Raw genomic sequence first — 23,404 nt, forward strand, 5'->3', positions numbered from 1 at the left:
TCCCCCTTGCTATAGTTAAAGAATGATTCTTGCTCTCCTGCATTAAAAGCAAAATGACTGTATTTCTCTCCCTAACCTACAGCTTTGCTCAGCTGAATTCAACATTTTTAAAGCTTTTTTCTCTACTACTAAACCAGTATCTTCCATTCTTAACTGGTCCAAGAGCAAACTACCTTATATGACAGCAATACATACAAATAAATAAAAATAAAAAGTAGAATTCTGCCAGCAATTATTATGCACAACCCCAACAATACAGACACACTCTTAAAAATCAATTATGTATTTATTTGCATAGATTCAAAGGAAAGAATTAAAAATCCAACATAATATCCCATGAGGCTGACAATTTAATTATTAATTCAGTTGTCTTTTAAAAATGTTTTCCTCTACTAACTTTAGGAGTTACATGAGCGCTGAAACATCAGGTACCTATACATCTTTAGTTTTTGCAGAATTAGTATTAAGTCCAAAAAAGTCATTTTTGATGATGTACCGAACACACTGCAAAATAACATTTCTTTCATGTCGAATGTCTGGAGCTAAAAGCTAAAACAAAAAACAAAACAAAACAAAAACAATAAAATGATTAGCTGGTAAATAAAACATATCCAAGAAATACAATCTAAAATATTATTATATTTAAATTATTTGTTAAAAAAATAATGCAGGAACATTTCCTTTTAACTTATACCAAGACTATCTAGCTTTTTAAACAGCACAAATGTTCACATTTGGGGTCCTCTCTAGGAGTATCTAACAAAGGACAGGAAATATAGGTTTAAAAGTCTGCAATTCTTTAATCTACAAATCCTGTCAAAGAGGACTCTCCTAAAACCAAACCTACAAACAGTATAGAAAGTGATAAGCAGATATATAAATACAGTAATAATGAAACCAGCATTAAAAAATCCCAACATTCCTGGAATTTTACAACTTTTCATTTTTGTGCTTATTGTAATCGAAAGAAATCTAAAAATCCCTGATTTTTAGAAGAAACACATAACCAAGGAATCATATGTGATCTGTAGAAAAGAGTAAGATCACTCAATTTCTTTTCTGATGTCATTAGTGTAGTCTAGAAACATCACAGAGGAACAAATGTTCAGTGGAGAGAGGATTTAATTTACTACTTATAAGGTAAGTATTTTAAAAATGCAATTTACTTTATATAAGCACTGAAATTTACATTTCAGATCAATTTTAAGAAGAAGCAACAGTGTCTACATGTAACACCCCAAAGAGTGCAGGCACAGAACACTTTAGCTACAGCATAAGCACTTACCTGACGGGGCAAAAACAGACTTTCACACAATGTCAACAGTTCTACAACTCTAGTAAAAAATTTGGAATATTTTCTATCACTCTTAGCATGAAAGTCCTGGGTCACTGAACAGCTTCATGTCCATTAATTAGAATCAAAAGATGTGATGCTTCCTCTTTTAAAATTTGTTGAAGAAATAAGATTTTTCAGCATATCACGCTGAGAATAAAGTCAATAACGCACAAAATAAACGCATAAAAACCTCTTTCACCCTTTAGTCTGCCACTGCATTTATCTGTGCTTTCAATGAAAACTTTAACAATGTCAGCACACCTCAATACATATTTCCTTGCCAATCAGTTAAATCTAGATTCTTTTATTTTAAGCAGTTTTGAAAAGTGTAACTATTCTATACATTTACCAGACGTCAGCTATATGTGAAATGAAGCTTCAAAGTTAAGATACACAGTTGAGTCGTCAAGGAGCAAATGTTGTTGGTGACCTTAAAAAACACGCATCGTGAACCCACACACAGACCCAGTGGCTCTGTCTTCATCATCTGAGAAAAACACAAAGATCACAATGTAAAGAACAGTCATTTACCATTTCCAGGAGATATGGATGGTGTGTTCTTGGTTCAAATAATGTTTGATAGTTGTGATAATCTTTTCTCCTCTTAGGGTTTGTCTTTTTAAAACTTTTCTTTTGGCTCTCATACTTTCTAACAGTCACTTTAACATCTTGACTTGGTTTCTTAGGAGTTTCACTATGAAGAACCTCATCTTCCACCAGAATGTCTGCTTCAGTCTTAATGGGAGCTTCTAAATGTGATGAACAAAAGTACAAAAATAAATAACAACAACAACAAAAAAAAACCTGGTAAACTTCCAACAATTTAAAACAAAAATAGTCAATTATCCACCCCCCCCCCCCCAGCAGCCATAATACTGGCTACTTAGTAATAAAAACTAGGCATTTATAATATAGTACAATATTTTTCAAGTTGGGAATATAATTGGCCAAGAATTGAAGAGATTACCATAAAGAGCTACAGAAAGTGATCCCTATGAAGGAAATAATACCAGATGGAAACCTGGATCTACACAAAGAAATGAAGAGTGTCAGAAATCGTCAATATGTGGATAAATACAAAAGACATGTTTTCTCATTTGCAAAAGGTTTTAAAGATAACTGTTTATTCAGAGCCAAAATAATAACAATGTATGTGGGATTTATAACATCTCTCGGAAAACCCATGATAACAATAGCACTAAGGAAAGGAAGAGGAAAGTGTAAGTATATTGCTATAAAATTCTTAAACTATATGTGAAGTGGTGCAATATCATTGAAACTATATTGCAACAAGTTGAATGAAGATGCACACTATAAACTCAGACCAATTCCTAAAAAATAAAAAAGAGGTTCAACTAATAAGCCCATATTTGCACTACCCTTAAAATAAGACAAGATAAATGCAAAGGCAGGAAAAGAAGGAAAAGAGAACAAAAAACAACTGAGACAAAAAGAAACAAGCCAAATCAATTACCATATATATAAATAATTTAAACATCACACTTAAAAGGGTGAGTGGTCAGACTGGGGAGAAAAACACAAGACCAATTACATAATGTCTACGAGAAACCAACCTTAAACTGTAGCCAGTCCTTGCCTTGCACAAACAGGAATGACAATAAATCTCAGTTACCAAGGAAGTACTTGCCCCAAGGTGTTGGCACCTTGATTTTGGCTCAGGTCACGATTTCATGGTTTGTGGGTTTGAGCCCCGTGTCAGGCTCCCCACTGATAGCACAGAGCCTGTCTGAGAGTCTCTCTCCCTCTCTCTCTGCTCCACCCCCACTTGCATGCTCACTTGCTCTCTCTCTCTCTCTCTCTCTCTCTCTCTAAAAATAAATAAGTAGGGGCACCTGGGTGGCTTAGTCGATTGAGCGTCCGATTTCGGCTCAGGTCATGATCTCACAGTTTGAGTTTGAGCCCCGCGTCAGGCTCTCTGCTGACAGCTCAGAGCCTGGAGACTGCTTCGAGTTCTGTGTCTCCCTCTCTCTCTCTGCCCCTCCCTGCCCCTGCTCATGCTCTGCTTCTCTCTCTCTCAAAAATAAATAAACATTTGGGGCGCGTTGGTGGCTCAATTGGTTGAGCATCCGACTTCGGCTCAGGTCATGAGCTCACCGTTAGTGAGTTTGAGCCCCGCGTCGGGCTCTGTGTGGACAGCTAGGAGCCTGGAGCCTACAGCCTGCTTCGGATTCTGCATCTCCCTCTCTCTCTCTCTGCCTCTCCCCAGCTTGCACTCTGTCTCTCCCTCTCTCAAAAATAAATAAACATTAAAAAAAATTTTTAAATAAATATATAAATAACTTTTAAAAAAAGAATTCAAAGTGGTTTATAGAGTTCAAAACTATGGGAATAATAACAAATGGCAGAAAGGGCACTATTTTCTATTATTTCCTTCCCCTCCAAGTATTGCTCTTCCAATTCAGGAACACGAAAGTCAAATGGACCGGAGCTCACACTGTCAATCTTCTGCTAAGGAATGAGGAACTGGGACCAGTTATGTTTTTCTTGAGGCTCACAACATTTCCCAGCTTAGTGTCATATTTTAATGCAATATTTATCAATCCAAATGAATTTAAAACATAACCGTTCAAGTTTTTCAAACCTATAAATCATACTTTTTTGGTTTGTGGCCTTTTAAAATGAGTTTTCAATTTAGAGGACCACCGGTCAGAGCCCAAACCAGTTTGAAAAAACAATTTTGAAGAGCTATAAAACTGCACTTAACTTCTAACATGGCAAAACAAAAACAAAAAGCTAACATGCAAAACCCAGGACAGATATCAAACTAACCCACTTGGAAACATTACTCACTGAAATTTTCTTTCCTATGTATATCTTAATGATTCGGAGCCAAGCACAGCCTCTTGTTTTGCTTCAATGTTTCTTGAGGGACCCTTTCCTTGTTTAAAACTCTTTCTGGAAAAGCACTATTCATGTTTAAGATCCTCTCCACACCTTTGTATTAATTCCCAAGTTGAGACAGATCTTAATTATGATGATACAATTGTTAAAATCTGTGATGAATCAGACTACTCCTCTCCATTTAGAATCCCCTTGAATAAGCAGCCTTCTAGATGTTATTTCATGGTTCAGCGAAAGCCCCCTTTATTTCTTTGGTTTACTTCTTCCAAAGTCCCTCTGTGTCAATATTCTATCCTGTGGCCCAGAATTAACCATGAAAGTTGGAAACTTGCTAGTGACCTGGGCGACTATGTACAATAAAGCTGAATTCAAAATACAGAAAATAATTCTTAAGCCTTAGGAATGTGAAGTAAGGTCTTTTTCCTTTAGGCAGGGAATTTTAGACAATTAGTAAAAATAAGTTCATATAAAATCAAATGTATCTCTTAATAGATGATATCTTCTATTATCTATAAGAAAAGGCTATGCATTTCTGTTCAGGAACACAGAGCATGACTATAATGAAAGGCAATATAGTTGACTTTTTTAGATTTTTAAGTCCCTAAACCTAGGCTTTATATCAGCTCTAACACATACTAACTTCACAAACTTGTCTTCTTTAAATTTAAGTTTCTATAAATGAAGGAGTGGGACCTCCCAGTTTCCTTTCTTCCTTCTAACTGAAAGATGGTGGCAGCCTCAAAATGAAGACATGAGAATGAAAGTATCAAATGTTTTATCTTAAGAGAGAGAGAGAAGAGAGCATTAGTGCAGCTTGTTTTTATGAGATTCAGTAATCTGGTAACAGCTTTCATTGCTATCACCTGTCATAAATAAGAGCGATAAGCAGGAAACATAATATGTGTTTAAAGAATAACTCCATAATCGTATCAGTGTATTGGAAACAAGAGTAAAGAAACAAATACTTTTTCTTAAAGTAAAAATAAAAATAAGAAGAGGCAACCATCTGTTAAGAAATACTCTGATAAAGCCAGAGTAGTTTATATATCAAAATTCAAGTAGCTTTTAACCAGCTACCATAGTAAATCGTGGTCCATTAAAAAAGAAGAAAAAGTCCCTATGTTACGGATACATCTAAACATTATCCTTCATATTAAAGCCCAACTCTTTCTCCTTCAACATCTTCCAACTATACAAACAGTGATTACCTGTAACCTAATTAATATTAAAAGTGCTGCCTTCTTCATCCAATTACACTCAAATCCTCCCTTCTTTCTACACACTCACTTGTAGACCCTATATTCTCATCTTCGGTATAGCTCCTACTGTGATTACACATCTTGTCCCGAGACACACACAAATGAATTCTCTCATGGACGGTAAAGCCCAAATAAATTTGCCATGCAGAGCCAGGGTTCCACAACAGAAGGACACGGGCTTACTCAGTAAGCATATGCTGATGATTTATATATGAACCCTGGGTTTAGAACTGCAACACTACGACGATCAATAACCTACTCAAAACTCTTTTAGGTGCCCCTAAAAAAGATGCTAGATTAAGCTGGTTTGTCAACATCTTTAAAGGTTAGACATGTATCCTGTACATCACTGACTTCTCAGAAAGAACAGTCAAGGATTCCATTTCGTCCAGTCTTTAAAACACATAGGCTAATTCAACCACAAGTACAGAGTTACTGTGTTCCTCAAATGAGCAGTTTATATACATACGCTCTATAAAGAACAATGCTCCATATACATCTAAGGAATTCTATTATCCATTTGGTCACAAATGACCTCTCTCTACCTACCAAAGGTGCTAAATAATTTTTTTTTCTTTTTAAAGTTTATTTATTTTGAGAGAGAAAGAGCGAGCGAGCAAGCATGCACACCAGGGAGGGGCAGAGAGAGAAGGTGAGAGAAACCCAGGCAGGCTCCAGGCAGAGCCCGAAACAGGGCTCAAACTCACAGACTGTGAGATCATGACCTGAGCCAAAACCAAGAGTCGGATGCTTAACTGACTGACCTACCCAGGCATCCCTGAATAAACATGTTAAGACAAGTGTTCTTGAGAATAAAAAAAAAGAAATTAACTTTCTTTGTCGTATCTTTTAGAATTTTTATTTCATTAATGGAATATTTCTCTTTCTCTTTCTCTTTCTCTTCTGTCATTATATTATTTTTGTCTTTTTCTCCCAGGCTAACAATACATTTCTTCGTTTCTCCAGTTTTCCTTTATCCTATGCTAACTTCACTTCTGAATCAGATGAAAAAAGTGAAGATTAAATAAAGGATATACTTGACACATCTTGCCCTCAGAAACACACACATGAAAGGATGCTACTGATGCACAGTATACACCAAATTCAAAAGGCACCAAAACAAAACAAACCGCCTGTAACAACTGAAGCCACAACTTACCTTCTGGCTCACTCTCTGACCCTGAGAGACTGCCATAGCTGCTCATTAGTGAGCACAGGGCTGGTGTTACTTCCTTGGGTATGACAGTACTCTGTGGTTTCTCCTCTTTATCAGACTCTGAAACAGAACAGGAAAGAAGGGAAACAGTCAACCAGAAACATCCACCACCATATTTAAGAAAGCTGACAGCCCCCCACTCCCTCAGATGTTAATAAAAAGGAAGCAATTTCTGATCATTTCCCTAATCTTCCCCAAAAGCAAAATTCAGGAAACCTAAAAACGTCCCTTGGTTTGAAACCTTCATGGTCAAAGAAGCTATCTGCCCCAAAGAGAAGACAGAGGGTCAATGGAAGCTACAAAGAGCTCAGTTACTTACCATGCTTCACAGGTTATGGAATTTGGGCCTTCTCTAAATTAATTATACAGTCTTTGCTATTAATTATTTTACTTCATTTATGCTACTGTGCAAATAATTAATTTCATTAAGGCAGTGGAAAGACCAAGGCCAGAAATTTATTTAACTTCACTAGATTGGGATGGTTGACTGTAAAAATTAGATTTAGGAATAAGTAAACTATGAAAAAAAAATCTACCTCCTTTGTTTTTAAGACTGGTTTTGAGGGCACAAGTAATATTTAAAACACTTTATACACAAAGGATTACTCAAAGAGTTACACTGAAATGAATTCACCCGAAGTTTTTATTATTTAGAACTTCTAAGAACTTAAGTAAACAAGTTAAACCAGAGAATTGAGCAAGTCTCAAAGAGCCTGCCAAAGGTAAAGTGTTTGATCATAGCCCAGTGAACCTGGCAGTAGCCTCAGGACACTGCCTATTACATGTGTTTTTGGCAGCTCTAAAAGTGTATTCAATCTCTTCTAACCAACCAATAAAAAGAAAGCCTGACTGAAGAATGAAAACAGGAAGTAACCTGTCTATGTAATAATGAACCAGCTCAACCCACAACCAATATGAAATGTTTCAAGACAGCATTTAACATTCACCAAGTCAGCCCAGGGGAAAGTGAAACATGCTAGTAGGATATGAGGTATACGTCTATGTGAACAAGGAACTACCACCTGCTGGTGTATGAAGTTAAATCCCCTCTCCTCCACCCATCCATACTAATCAGTACCACAGCCCCCAAAACGGCTCCTTGTCAATTTTAAGCTATTTTATTATCTTTTCTCATGAATTAAATAAGGGAAAAGAAAAATACACAGTTTTATATACAAATTACTAGTGGACTAAAGAGAAATCTACAGCAATATTAGTATGGAGACTGTTCATCTCATTGTTTGAGTGATGAGATGCCAAACTGTATTATTTCCTTCTAAGACCCAAAGAGAGGTACCGAAAAGCACAACACAGTTGACTATAAAGCTCTCTAAAAGCATAAGCTTGTTTAATTCTCAGGAGGTGTCATATGTTTTCACTATTCATTACAGGTGATGAAATCAAAATTCAGAGAATCTAAATTACTTTTCCTTCAGGTAACAAAATTATACAACAGTTGGATCAAATTTAAATCCGGGCTATTTGACTCTAAATCCCAATCTTAATTAGTGGGCTAGAATATCTCCTATAGATACATAAAGTCCTCTTCCTAAAATGAAGCCATCCTACCAAAATGTCTCCATGGACGGGGCACCTGGGTGGCTCAGTCGGTTGAATGTCCAATTCTTGGTTTTGGCTCAGGTCATGACCTCAGTTTGTGAGTTGGAGCCCTGCATTGGGCTCTGCACTGACAGTGCAGAGCCTGCTTGGGATTCTCTCTGTCCTTCTCTCTCTCTGCCCCTCTGCAGCTTGCTCTCGCTCTCTTTCTCTCAAAAAAAGAAAAATAATAATAATAAAAAACATAAAAAAGTTTTAAAAAATGTCTCTATGGTCAATAATAATGCTAAAAAATATCTTCTTCCAGCCATGGTTCCATTTCTCTGTTCCCTGTTCTAGCAAAACTCCAAACAACTACCTGATCTACTTGGAGGTCAACAAGCACAAGTTACAGGAGGGAAAGGGTTCGGCTTTGTTCAGTACTGTATCTTCAGAGCCTACAACAATACATAAATGTTCAACAAATATTTGAAGAACAAACTGTTGCATGAATGAATAACGACAAGTTCAAAAAAGGCTAACTAGTACAGAACAATAGGGTTAGGAAAAGGTAGAGCCTCAACACAAACCTAGTTCTGTCTGGATTCAAAGCTCTTTTTTTTTTTTTTTTTTTTTTTTTTTTTTTTTTTTTTTTTTTTTTAAAGTAGTCTCCACAGGGTGGAGCCCAACCTGGGGCTTGAACTCACGACCCTGAGATTAAGACCTGAAATGAACCACCCAGGGGCCCTTCTTTCTTTTCTTTAATAACATGATTCCATTTTTATTTTTAAAAATCATATACACGTGATAAGAAAAACATTACAAGGATATACAACAAAATGTGAGCAGTGGCTGTCTCTGTAAGTTAAGAAAAAGTAGGGTGGTTTTTTTTTTTTTAATGCTTTTTAGTTTTTTCTGTTTTTATAATCAGAACATAATAGAAAAGCACAGGGAAATAAACCCTGGAGGATAGTGTTTCCTCACAACTCAATTCGAGAAGTGGAGGGCAAGGCTTTGATTGGCCTACATATCACACCTTTTCCTGCCTTTTTTTTTTTTTTATAAAAAACTTTGTATTTGAAACAATTTTAGATTTACACAAATGTTGCAAAGATAGTACAAAGAACTTCCACATACTCTTCACCTAGCTTCCCCTACTGTTAACATCTTACATAACCATGGCACATTTCTCACAGCTACCACATTAACATTGGTATAATACTACCTAATCCACAGATTATATAGTAATTTCACCACTTTTCCTACTTCACCACTAATGCTCTTCTCTTGTTTCAGGATCCAATCCGTCATGTCACAATGCATTTAGTCATTATGACTCCTTATCTGTGTCTTCTCCAAATTTGTGACGATTTGTCAGGATTTCCTGGTCTTTCATGAACTTGAAGATTCTAAAGACTACTGGTCATTGTAGAAGGCCCCTCAGCTAGGGTCTGCCTGATGTTTTCTGATGATCGCACGGAAGCAACGGATTTTAGGCAGTGCCGTTCTCATCACATCATTTCAAGGGCCCATGACATCAACATCACTTATTACTGGTGACATTAACCTCGATCTCTTGGTGGTCTGACTGGTTTCTCTGCAATAAAGTTACTATTTCTCTCTTTTATTATTCTGTTTTTTCAAATGATTAAGTCCAGCCCACATTCAAGGGAAAGGGAATTAAGCTCCTCCCTCTTAGATAAGGAATATCAAAGAAACTTGGACATATGTTAAAACCACCACAGTATTATTTTACTAGTAATTAATAAGGGGGAGATATTTTGAAACTATATTAAAGTTTTACATTAAAGTTTTGCCACTAATTTTACCATTCTTCAGTGGGTCTTGCCTGAAACAATTACTGTTGTCGTGTTTTAATGGTAACTTTCTATTTCCTTCATTTCTCCTACTTTTATCAATTAGAATTTGTCTGTAAAATCTGTTCTTCCTTCCTCATTTTTTATTTCTATCTGTATGGACTCATGGATATTTGTTCTTTGGGTTCTAATCTATTATTCTTTATTCTGTGGGTAGAACTGTTCCAACTTTGGCTCTTGGGAGCATTTTCCAGTTGGTCCCTATATTCTTTGGACACGCCTGCATCCTCACATTTTTCTGAGCACTTTCTTCCCTTCTGGCACTATTAAGGTGCTCTAGGTTCACTTTGTATCTTCTCTGTCCCAGCTCTACAGTCAATCATTTCTCCAAAAGGCCCTGGTTTCTTCAGTTTGACAATGGTAAAACCACAATAGGGATGCCTGGTGAACTCACTACCAGGACTGTCACATAGTTCGCTGCACTTGAGTACCCTCCCCATGGGTCCACACAAGTGAACAATTGCTCCCCGCTTTCGTTCTCCCTCAGGCATGTTTTGGGAATCCATGATATGCAATAACACTTTGAAAAGGGGGATTGTCTTTTTGGCCCTATCAAAACAGTCCTTGACCATGACTTTTCATCTAAAAAAAAAAAAAAAAAGAAAAAAAAAAAGCCATTCCCAAAGTCCCTTGGATCTACCAGCAGTTCAAACGCAGGCATTTTTAGCAGCTGCAAAAAGTATGCTGAAGGCACTGTACTGGCTGACAAAATTATACTCACGAAAATTCACTCACTTTTTAACAAAAGCAGCCAAAACACCTCTCTAACCCAAAAATGCCAGTATAAAGATAGGAGCAATGAAGATGATAAAATCAAACTTTAAAATGATTACAAAATACTAGCTCAAATAATTTCTCTTACTGTTAAAACCCTAGCAATCCTTTCCTTAGGGTAAACCTCACCTCACTCTCTCACACATACATATCATATGCCCTCTGACCAAAATACATATATATATAATAATCTAAAATTTATCACTGGACTATGAATTTCTTGAAAGCAGGGAGAAACTTCTCTAAATTACAATCCTGAACAAGCAGAATGTGGGACCTCAAGTAAATCCTTACTGAAATGAAAAGTGGGAAAAAAATGCCCTCTGTAAGTCTTGCAGACTTTGTAAGTATAAACCCTAGGTGTAAACGCTTCCCATCTGGCTTCTTCCTACAACTTCTTTCTTTACGTGTCTCTCGCCTTCATCCCCCTATTTCCTATAGCCTTTATGAAGCAAAACACAATTACACGCTCTAGCTCTGTGAAGATTTATCGATTATGTACCCTAAAGAAAACGCAGTATGTTGAAAAAGTCACCCTAAAAAATGGAAACCTTGCTTTACAGTTTCCAACTCTCAAAAACAAGTATTAACAACAAGCATTCATGGCAACTGACATGCTAGCTTATTTTCTTATTTTCACATCTACCTTTTAAACGCCAGAAGCCCACCTACCTTAATGTCAGTGTAAAGACTGATGTCCCCCAGTGATTCTATGACAATAGCTATATTTATACTATACAACTGACAACTTGGATCTTTTTTGTTTTGTGGATGCTGAGGCACTTCAGTCGGCGATGCCTGACGCACATCATTGCCCAGCTCTTTTCTTTCTAGCTCAGACAACACTTACTAAAACCACATGTCAGGAAAGCCATAAAACATGTTGTATATATACTTAAACAACAAATAAACATGGTCCCAACGAATGAGGTACCAAAAACAGATTTGCAACAACACCTTGCGAGATGGGTTAGCAGAATATGCAAGGAACTATTAAAAAAAAAAAAAAAAAAATACAGCACCATTAAGGACATCTAGTAACAACAGGCCATATTCAAAACTGATAAACTGGGAGACTCCAAATGATAGGCTTTCCCTGTGTAACAGTATCAATCCCCAGTTAAAGCACCTGCGCAATTAATCAGTGTTCACATCCTGCCAACTATCACAAAAAACACTGGTTTTCTAAGCATGATCTGAAGTCTATAAAGATCCTTAAAAACTGTTCTTGTTTAAGATGTGAATGCTGATGTCTATATAAGGTTCTGAGCCTAAAAAAGGAGAAAAAAAAAAGTAAAGCATTGAGAAATCTTCATTGTAAAAGTGAAATTAGTGATGAAAACTGCCACCTGAGAGCATGAACAGGGCCATATTATTACAATGGTGCCCTGCCAACGATAACCTGGATAATGAGCATGACAACCGATCGTAAGGTGGGCCGGCTCAGGCCCATGGAGAAGGAAGCTGCCTGCAAACAAGTGTAGGACTGACAGATTGGAGAGCAGACATGCTGACAATATCTGGGCATGTGAAAATATGGTACACACAGCTTTTTGTAGCTACAACTGGAGTGAAAAGTTGAAGAACCAATGCTCTAAACATTCTTTTGGAAAATATAAAAGTCCAGAAGAAATCCCAGGTAAAGGATAACATAAATTTAAATGGAATCTCTCCCACAAAATAAAGCTACCCTAATTTGATCATTTTTTTTTAAATTTCCTTAAAGAACATTATCATAAACTTAAAACTTACTTGTAAGAGTTTTATATTCAAGACTTACATAATCATCTTTGACCCTCAATACAGGTACATTGCTATCTTTGATCCTCAGTATAAGTAAAGGTTTCAACATTTAAACCAAAACAAAATTACTTGAGATCCCTCATTTAACTGCTGCTAGGAATCTGACTAAATGCTTTCTACCACGAACATGAAGGTATTTACACTGTTCTCACATCTAAAGTATCTCCTGAATACCTAGATACAGGCTTCATAGAGCAAAATATATAATCATCTTTTTGTTGGTATTTCACCAGATCACCACATACTAAAATACTTCTTTAAAAATGAGAAAACAGAAGGGGGTTCTGTCTGGCTCAGTCAATAGAGCATGAGACTCTCGATCTCAGGGTTGTGAGTTTGAACCCCATGTTGGGTGTAGAGATTACTTAAAAAAAGAGAAAGAAAACAGAATTACCCATCTACCAAAGCTAACAGGATGAAGACTATGCAACATTACAAAGTCCTTCAAATGTTCATTTAGAAAAGTGCATGAAGAATTACATAATTTTCAAATCACTAACTTACTAATTTTAACAGTAGTCTTTGTGTTTCAAGTATTTTAATGACATGAAAGTTTATACTTGAATACAGATGGTTTTTATCATCAAGGTCACACACTGTGAATCTGATGAAGTGTGTGTGGGCTCTAATATCTTTGAAGGGAAAAAAATCAGTGTCCAAGAGTAAACAGCCCTGGCCCAGATGTCATCTGCCTTTTCCTTGCTATCAACAAGGATAAAAAGTTGCCTTTTCTAAACTCTCTCCTACATCTCAACTATCCTAGGCTCGTACAATATTTTTTTAGATAAATTCAGACTTCACATTTAGAGGGAGTCTAGTGTCCGGTCGAGTCAGACTGTTAAATTCAAACTTTGGCTCTGGCATTAGCTAGCAGCTGCACTAAGGTAAATTCCTTACCCTGCGTCCCTCAGTTCTAAAATGGCAGTAGCAACAGTACCTATGCATTAGAAAAGGTTTGCTGTGAGAAAAAGAGTTAACACGTACAAAGCACATAGAGCACAGTTAAGTACTTTACTCCATAAGTATTAGTTGGTGTTAAAATAATTACTATCATTCTAACTAAATTCTATCTTATTCTTAGCCCAATACTCTCTTATACCAAGATCCCTTCCATCCTGATTCAGTCACTGAATGAGTGACCCCATCTCTTGCCATCCATAAGTTTAATAATTTGCCATGTGATTATCACAGAAGCCATTGTCTTCCAAGCGGAACAGAGCTTGCTAGCAAACTTATAATGTAAAACCAGTCCACTCACTAATAACACTCCTTTGCAGAAGAGAACACACATACATTATTGGAAGGAAAGATGGCAGAAGTATTTACACCTACATTTTTGTTTTTCAAGACACTTACATCTACATTTTTATTTTTCAGAAGGGAAAATGGAGCCTCAGAGGCTGGAGGGTATCTCTATGTGGTTAGCAGCATTCTGGTCCTTTAATTTTTCAACTTATTAAGCAAGAATAAGGGAATTTAAGGCTAATATAAATATATTCTATGGGCTGAGGAAGAACAGTATCAAATACAATGAAATAATATCATTTACCCAAAGAGATTACGTTCACGCTTAGCTGCATAAATAATACTGGCTTCCGCTGGAATTACCCACTTCACTGGTGGGCGAAAAATTAACATAACAAAGATTTTGAATCTATAGCATTAACACATTCAGAACAATCTTAAGAAAGTTCCCAAGATTACACCATACTATGAAAATTATCCAATAAATACAACCTTCCTTTCATATCTGTCTGCCTCATGCACCCACTCCCCAAGATTCAGAAAAAATGACCTGAAATGAGGGTTTTGACAAGACACTCCCATTACAAAGAAAAAGAAAAGCATCATTCTACTTTTGTACATATTTGCCATTAGACTCTCCACAAATAACACTGTGAAGAATCAAGTTCAGCACCATGGCCTGTAAGCTTATCAACATGCTGCTTTTCTGTTTAGCTTACCAGAGTCCGTGTTTACCAAAACACCCAGAGGATCTGCATTTGCCTTGGGCGGATCTTCAGGCTTCGAATCACGCAAGCTACTACCAGATCCAGTGGCTGCTGTCTGTCCAACACAGTCATTTTTCCATTTGTGATGCCTGCCAGGACTTCTGATCTTTGCCATATGTGAATGTCTGGACATCCCTTTCATCTTGCTGGAGTGAGAAAAATGCGATTCTTAATATAAAAGGCACTGACCCCCCAAGAAAAAGAAAAAAAATTTTTTTTTGAGAGAGACCACAAGAAAGCACCAGTGGGGGAAGGGCAGAGAGAGAGAGAAAGAGAGAATCTCAAGCAGGCTCCTGCCCAGTGGGGAGCCCAATGCAGAGCTCGATCTCAGGGCCATGAAATTATGACCTGAGCCAAAACCAAGAGTCTGACGCTTAACACACTGAGCCACCCAGGTGCCCTCCTCCCAAGAAAAATTTAAAGGAGAGTACTGAATGCAAAAGAAACCTAGCCACCAAATCAATCATTCATTTGTAGCCTACTACATTCAAGAGATAAAAGAAAGAAACTCAATGGCTTCCAAGGATAGGGAACTTTATGGCAGAACTTTAATAAAATAACACACGACAATAAATACCACTTTATGAATTCCAAGGTGCACATTTCCTCCCGTATTTTAACCCCTCTGAAAATGGTCTATGTTGTATGATCAACAGGAGGTGAATTTAACTGGCAGAATTTTCATTCTGATTGTGCATAAAAGTGTTTCTTAAACTTACAAAGTGTGTTAACTCTTGTCTAGTCATTCTACAGGCGTCTTAAAGTTTCTGACGCACTTACAAATATGCTGCCTTGTTTGATCTTCATGACAGCTCTTTGAAATTGGCTAGACAGGTACTACTCTCTTCACTTTGTAAGAGGATAAGCTTAAAGATCATAAACTGAGCACAGTTTCACAGCTATCTCAAATCAAGTGCCCTCTCAATGACTACAATTACTCCTCTTAGAAGAAAAACAGTGCTTACACAAGCATATTCTAATGTAAGCTATGTATAGGGAAAAATTTCAAAAAAAGGTTTGTTACACATTCTCAATAGAAAATACAAAGTATCCTTTGGTGGGGATGAATTTTCACAAGAATACATTTTTTTTTTCTAATTTGTCATTTACCAGAATTCTTTTTTTGTTTGTTTTTTGTTTTGTTTTGTTTTTCATTAATAATGGAGGCTGCAGTTAGGAATATCGAAATTAGAAATCTGGGTTCAAATCCCAATTTTGCCACTTACTAGCTGTGCCTCTTGGACAATATTAATATCCCTGAGTCTGCTTAATCCCTTGTTTGTAGAAAGGGAATCACAGACACATAGAATTAATATAAAGTGCCACAGTGAGCCCTTAATAAATGGTAGTTATTACCATAACATTTTCTAAATAACTTGCTAAGCCAACATATTCGGTTAATATTTCTGTAATCCAAAGGTTCTTAATTCTTTTAGGGTCACCATAATCCTTACAAAGTCTCATTCCAAAAAATCATATATAGGCTCCAAATTTTGCAGAAAACCATGGACCGATTTCTAATGTGCAACCGCAGACGTCAGGCCTCAACAATTTCATCACAGGTAAAACAAGTTAAGAGTCTTGCCTCTGGCTCACAGTCCCCATGAGGATGATGAAGAGATGCCACTTTCCATAGGCTCCCATTCACAGAAGCCTTCCCTGTATTCTGCTCCTACAGTACCTCACCACAGATGACTTCTAAATGATCATTTTTAAGGTATTCAGTAATAAGCAATGAATTAGAATGACCTTTTTTTTAAGATTTTTTTTTTCCAGTAATCTCTATACCCAACATGGGGTTCGAACTCACAACCCCAAGATCAAGAGTCTCATGATCTACTGACTGAGCCAGCCAAGTGCCCCTGGAATGACCTTTAACTGATGAGATCAGTAAGACTTCACTGAAAAGTGATGTATCTGGAAGTTGCACTGCCCCACCTTTGAGGGAGTAGTTCCTTTACACAGTTGCCTAACAATCATTTACAGGGAAAAGTTTAGGGGCGCCTGGGTGGCTCAGTTGGTTGAGCATCTGAGTTCAGCTCAGGTCGTGATCTCACAGTTGGCGAGTTCAAGCCCATCGAGCTCGCTGCTGTCAGTGCAGAGCCCGCTTGGGATCCCCTGTCCCCCTCTCTCTGTACCTCCCCCACTTGCACTCTCTCAAAAAGTAAATAAAACATTAAACATAGATAAATAAATAAAATAAAAAGTTTATTTAATCAACACTTTAAAACACTTAAAGTATAACATAAGTTAAAGTGTAGATGCACATGAAGTGGAGAGATAAAGGAACAATTACAACTAAAAAGCTAATAGAGGGGGAGCAGAATATTAACAAATTATTCAATTATTCCAAAAGGAGGCAAGGAAGGAAACAACAACAAAAAAAACAGGACATATAACAAAAAAAATTAGGGCGCCTGGGTGGCTCAGTCGGTTAAGTGTCCAACTCTTGATTTCAGCTCAGGTCACGATCCCAGCCAAGGTTGTGGGATCGAGCCCCTCATCAGGCTCTGCGCTGAGGATGGAGCCTCCACTTATGATTCTCTCTCTCTCTCCCTCTGCCCCGCTCTCCCACTTGCATACTGTCTCTCTCTCTCTCTCAAAAAAAAAAAAAAAAAAAGATACAAAAAGAAAGGCAAAGAAAAACCTTTTCAGACACACAAAAGCTGAAAGAAGTCACCTCCAGCGGTTCTTTACTACAAGAAATGTCAAAGAAAGTGTTTTAGCAAAAGGAAAATGCTATTAGACGAAAAGATGGATCACCATTAAAGAATGAAGAGTACCAGAAATGGTAAATATGTAGGTACCCCAGCCATCAGCCAGGCTAGATCAGCCATCAGCCTACCAAACCCCAGCTGTGACTGAACTTTGTCAAGATCTAACTGAACCCCAACTGACTCCAGATATCTGAGCGATTAATACTTGCTATTTTACTGGGGGGAAAAAAGGACACTCATTAAGAGAGTAAAAAGGCAAGTCATAAGTTGTGAGGGTATATTTGCATATATACACTCTACTCAAAATAGGATTTGTATCTAAGTAAATAACTCCTACAAATCAAGAAAAGCAACCCAATTAAAAACTGGTTGAAACTTGAACTGGCACTTCACAAGAAAATAGAAAAATTGGGGCGCCTGGGTGGCTCAGTCGGTTAAGCGTCGGACTTCAGCTCAGGTCACGATCTCGCGGTCCGTGAGTTCGAGCCCCACATCGGGCTCTGGGCTAATGGCTCAGAGCCTAGAGCCTGCTTCCGATTCTGTGCCTCCCTCTCTCTCTGCCCCTCCCCCGTTCATGCTCTGTCTCTCTCTGTCTCAAAAATAAATAAACGTTAAAAAAAAAAAAAAATTTAATAAAAATAGAAAATAGCAAAATGGCTGATAAGCAAATAAAAAGGTGTCCAACATCAGCAGCACCTGGGTGGTTTGGTCAGTTGAACGTCCAACTTTTGATCTGGGCTCAGGTCACGATCCTAAGGTTGTGGAACTAAGCCCTGTATCAGGCTCTGCACTGAGCATGGAGCCTGCTTGAGATTCTCTCTCCCCACCCCACCCCTCTTCCCTGCTCACGCACTCTTGCTCTCTCTCTCTACCTAAAATAAAAATGGTGGGGGGGGGGGGGGGTGCCTGAGTGGCTCAGTCAGTTAAGCATCCAGACTCTTGATTCTCGCTCACTCACAGTTTGTGAGTTCAAGCCCCGTGTCGGTCTCTGCACAGCCAGCAGGGAGTCTGCTTGGGATTCTCTCTCCAACCCCTCTCCACCCCTCCCCTACTCACACTCTCTCAAAATAAATCAATTTTTAAAAATAAAAAGTAAAATAAAATAAAAATAAAAATAGGGGCAACATGGGTGGCTCAGTTGGTTAGGCATCTGACTTGATTTCGACTCAGGTCATGATCTCATGGTTCACTGGATTGAGCCCATGTCAGGCTCCATGCTAACAGCATGAAAGCCTGCTTGGGATTCTCTCTGTCTCTCTGTCTCTCTCTCTGTCTCTCTCTGTCTCTCTCTCTGTCTCTCTCTGTCTCTCTCTCTCTCTGCCCCTCTGCCACTCACACACACTCTCTCTTGCTCTGTCCCTCTCAAAATAAACTTTAAAAATTTTTTTCTTAACTTTTAAAAAAGGTGTCCCACATCATTAGTCAAGAGAGAAATGGTATGACATGAGGAAAAGGCATAACTAAGCATTAGTCAGGAAACAAGGGCAATTAGATACACAATCAGTACGAGTGTAAATTGGTACAACCATTGTGGAAAACTGTTCGGCTTTACCTATCAAAGCTAAACATACAGATGCCCAATGATCCAGCATATATATGACCAGTGAAAATGAGTACTTATGTTCCCAAAAGACATGTAAAGGAATGTTCGGGGTGCCTGGGTGGCTCAGTTGGTTAAGTCTGACTTCCACTCAGGTCATAATCTCACAGTTCGTGAGTTTGACCCCTGCGTTGGGCTCTGCGCTGACCGTGCAAAGCATGCTTGGGATTTTCTCTCTCTCAAAATAAATAAACTTTAAAAAAAAAAGAAAAGGATGTTCATTAGTAACAGCTTATTCATAATAATCCACACTGGAAACAACCCTAATGTCCAACAGTAGAATGGATATTCTTACAAATGAGTTCTACACAAGAATGAACAGTTTACAGCTACACATGAAATGAATGAATAGCACAAAATAATTCTGAACCATAGAAATCTTACACCAAAGAATATATATTATATGATTTTTATATAAGGTTCCAAGAGCAGGCAAAATAAATCTGTGATGACAGAAATCAGAAGAGAGGTCATCTTTGCAGAGAGGCATCGAACTAGGGAGAGCTTAAGAGAGATTTATGAGGCGAAGACATTTTGTATATTAATCTGTGTGGAGGTTGCACGGATGTATAGGTGTATGTGTGTATGTGTATAAACCCGAGTTGTACACTTGAGATTTACAGATTTTGTTTATATTAAAAATAAACTTTAGCAAAAAAATAAAATGGAGACAATTTTTTTTTAATTTTTTTTTTTAATGTTTATTATTTTTGAGAGAGAGACAGAGAGCAGCAGGGAAGGGGCAGAGAGAGGGGGAGACACAGGATCGGAAGCAGGCTCCGGGCTCCGAACTGTTAGCACACAGCTTGACGCAGGGCTCGAACTCACTGACCGCGAGATCATGACCTGAGCTGTAGTCAGCGGTCCAACCGACCGAGCCACCCAGGGGCCCCAAAATGGAAACAATTTTGAACAAACTTCTATGAAGGTGAGGGACTGGGGAAAACAGGGCGTCTCAGAGGCCGCTGGTGGGAGAGCAAGCTATGACAGCTATTTGGCAGTTAACCATTAATACTGCAAATACACATTTTATCTTTTGACTCAGCAAATCCACTTCTAGGAATCCATCCTTAGAAATATTTGTACATGTGTAAAATGTATGTGCAGGCCAAGCATGGCATATTTTTATTCGTAAAAGATTGGTAAAAACTTAAGTACCTGTCAACGGGAAATTAGTTTTAGAAAAGAAAAAAAAAAAAAACAAACCTGTGGGTTACCCTTAGGGTTCTATACATCCTTGAAGAATGAGGAGGCTTGTTATTTATTAATATGGGACAATCTCCAAATATATCATTTGGCTAAAAAAGCAAGATATAGAAATAGTGTCAAAAAAGGAGAAAGTAAAAAAAAAGACTACTATCTTATGTGCTATATGAAGTATCTCTGGAAGGAAAAATGGGTTGTCTCTGAGAAGGACAACTGTTTAGCTAGGAGACAAAGACAGAAAATACTTATTAACGAGTCTTTGTGAAAACCACGCGAATATGGGGTATTATCTGTTTAAAAATATAATTTAAAGAAATCCTGGGGGCGCCTGGGCGGCTCAGTCGGTTAAGCGGCCGACTTCAGCTCAGGTCACGATCTCGCGGTCCGTGAGTTCGAGGCCCGCGTCGGGCTCTGGGCTGATGGCTCAGAGCCTGGAGTCTGCTTCCGATTCTGTGTCTCCCTCTCTCTCTGCCCCTCCCCCGTTCATGCTCTGTCTCTCTCTGTCTCAAAAATAAATAAAACGTTAAAAAAAAATTAAAAAAAAAAAAAATAATAATAATAAAGAAATCCTGAAGTTAAAAATTTATAAAAGCAGAGATTTCAGAATCAGAAATGTAGAAATTTTAAGATTTTGGTGTATGCTCGTTTATTAATTTTCAGCATACTCGTTTAAAATAAGCACTGAGGGGCGCCTGGGTGGCGCAGTCGGTTGGGCATCCGACTTCAGCCAGGTCACAATCTCGCGGTCCGTGAGTTCGAGCCCCGCGTCGGGCTCTGGGCTGATGGCTCGGAGCCTGGAGCCTGTTTCCGATTCTGTGTCTCCCTCTCTCTCTGCCCCTCCCCCGTTCATGCTCTGTCTCTCTCTGTCCCAAAAATAAATTAAAAAACGTTGAAAAAAAAAATTAAAAAAAAAATAAATAAATAAAATAAGCATTGAGTTGGGGTGCCTGGGTGGCTCAGTCTGTTGAGCCCCCGACTCTTGATTTTGGCACAGGTTATGACCTCATGGTTTGTGAGTTCAAGCCCCGTGTCTGGCTCTGTACTGAGAGCATGGAGTCTGCTTGGGATTCTCTCCTCCCCCTGCCCCTCCCTGGCTTGTGCACATGCGGGCACGCTCTCTCCCTCAAAATAAAGAAATAAACATTTAAAAAAATAAAATAAAATAAAATAAAATAAAATAAAATAAAATAAAATAAGCGTTGAGAATGCAAGCGATTTTAAGGAACTTACCCATACTGTGTTGTTGTCAAAACTGCTCCTCTCTTTTCCTTTTCAAGTTTTAATTTTTTCTTTCTTTCAATATTGGCCAGGGTAGGGTAGTTTCTAGAAAACAATAAAAATCAATTATAAAAGGGCTTTTAGAGTACAAATTTAATTATCTAATCAAGCAATTACTGCATTTAGCAATTTCTGTTTATTTAATAACTAATACAATAAATCATTTTAAACCTTTAATTCTTTCTAGAATTTTTTAAGGGAAAAAAAGTAGACTGTGACAATGCTACTCAAGTAGACCAGCTGTCAGTCCACAAACTGTCACCAGTCGATGAGTAGATAAGGAGCTTATACTAGAATGTGAATTAAATATATCATAAAATGTGCTCAAACTGATATAGTTCATTTATTTGCCATTTATCCATAAATACTATTTAAAAAATGTAAGTCTATGCAATTACTTATGCAAATACATACTAGGTACACCCAAAGTTACCAAAACGAGGAAGAAACAGTTCTCAAAAAAAGATAAGAAAAGCACACAAATAGCTATTACAAAGGGCAAAATATAATAAAAGTACCCCAAAGAGGTACAAAGACTGGGTGGGAGGAAATGATCATATCCAGCAGGAGAAATCCAGAAGAAAGATGAAAGAAATTAGTCTTACATGGTGTTAATAAACAGAAATCAGATGGAAAAGCTTCAGTGTTCTAAGCAGAATAAACAATACAAACAAACCAAAGCCTCAGAAGGTGTGCAAGATATCCAGGGAATGGCAAGTAGTTCATTTTGTACGAAACAGTTACAAGCAATCAGACAGAAAGGGAGGCTGAGGCCATTAAATGTGCCTTGAAACCAGACTAGAAAGTTTATATTTATTTCAGTGACAATAGGGAGCCACTGAAAGTTATGAACAGGGAGAGCTCTGTGTAAGGCAGTGATTAAGATTAAATCTGACAGCAATGTGCAAGATGAATTGCTCTGACAAAGCTTTCTTTGTCCCTTGGCACAGTTGTGTGGAGATGCAAACTCTGGTGGTGAGGGGAACAGATCTTAGGAGTATAAAAAAAGCACAGACAGAGGGGGAACACAGCTCTCTACCACTCAGCTTGGCTGGTCATCAGAGTAAGTATTTTAAGAAATATCAACAAATTGTGTTCTGCCATTGTTTCTAGGACATTGTTTCCACCCCAACTTCCCTTTTTTTTTTGTTTTTGTTTTTGTTTTTTAACACCTGCATCACTGATTTGAATGGCACAGACAACATGAAGCCTTTGGGTTGGCCACAGTGGAAGATAAGAATGGAAATGACATTGAGTAAGTGGTGAAATAATCAGAAAAAAGGCAATGAATTTCAATGAGGACCGTGCAAAGCAATCTATTCAGCCAAGGAAAGTAAACGCCATAAATAAAAGATGATGAATGTACAAGCTATAAATAAACATAAGAGGAGAAGATCAAGGTCATAGGAGACAAAAATCTGACAGCCAGTCAGCACCATATGACTGGACTTTTGGAAAGCAAACATAATCTAAGGTTATGTGAAATGGAGTCTGGCATACGTACAAGTGTGAAATCTTCCTCTCATGATATTCAAAAGTGGTCAGAAACTCTCAGGGCACTGTGTTCAGTTTTGTGCCCCTACACTGAAGAGGAATGTTGAGGAAAAATAAAACTTGGAAGGGATTCAGAAGAGATTCAAAGATGATTAACAAGATGAAAAAGAAAACCTCTGAAGAAAGATGAAAGGAACTGGAACTATTTGCAGCCTTTAAAAGAGGAAGAGAAATGACAATAAACGCTCTGACAGGAAGGATGGCAGCCAGCTGGTCCCAATCTGAAGACAGAAACACGCAGACGCAGAAATGGTGAGAAAAACGGTGATGACGTTCGCAGGCCCCACAGTGTCTAGGCAAGTGACTCACAGCCACTCAACACCCTTCACATCTCCGAAATTCACTTCTTCTTACTACGAATGTTTCTTCAACAC

The 23,404-nt window shown here is 37.9% G+C and overlaps 1 protein-coding gene across 1 annotated transcript in view; it reads right to left on the reverse strand.

The window, feature by feature from the left end:
- Positions 1–267: 267 nt before the first annotated feature.
- NUFIP1 (nuclear FMR1 interacting protein 1) overlaps positions 268–23,404 on the reverse strand; it is a 39,877-nt gene continuing 16,740 nt past the window's right edge. The window contains exons 6-10 of the mRNA XM_060637147.3: positions 21,429–21,521; positions 14,628–14,821; positions 6,617–6,733; positions 1,868–2,085; positions 268–549 (exon numbers count right to left, since the gene is read on the reverse strand). Coding sequence (XP_060493130.2) covers positions 433–549; positions 1,868–2,085; positions 6,617–6,733; positions 14,628–14,821; positions 21,429–21,521 — 739 coding nt within the window. The 3' untranslated portion in view covers positions 268–432. The remainder of the gene's footprint in view (positions 550–1,867; positions 2,086–6,616; positions 6,734–14,627; positions 14,822–21,428; positions 21,522–23,404) is intronic.

This window comes from Panthera onca, chromosome A1 (genome assembly GCF_046562875.1).
Source record: "Panthera onca isolate mPanOnc1 chromosome A1, mPanOnc1 haplotype 2, whole genome shotgun sequence".
Lineage (NCBI taxonomy): Eukaryota > Metazoa > Chordata > Mammalia > Carnivora > Felidae > Panthera > Panthera onca.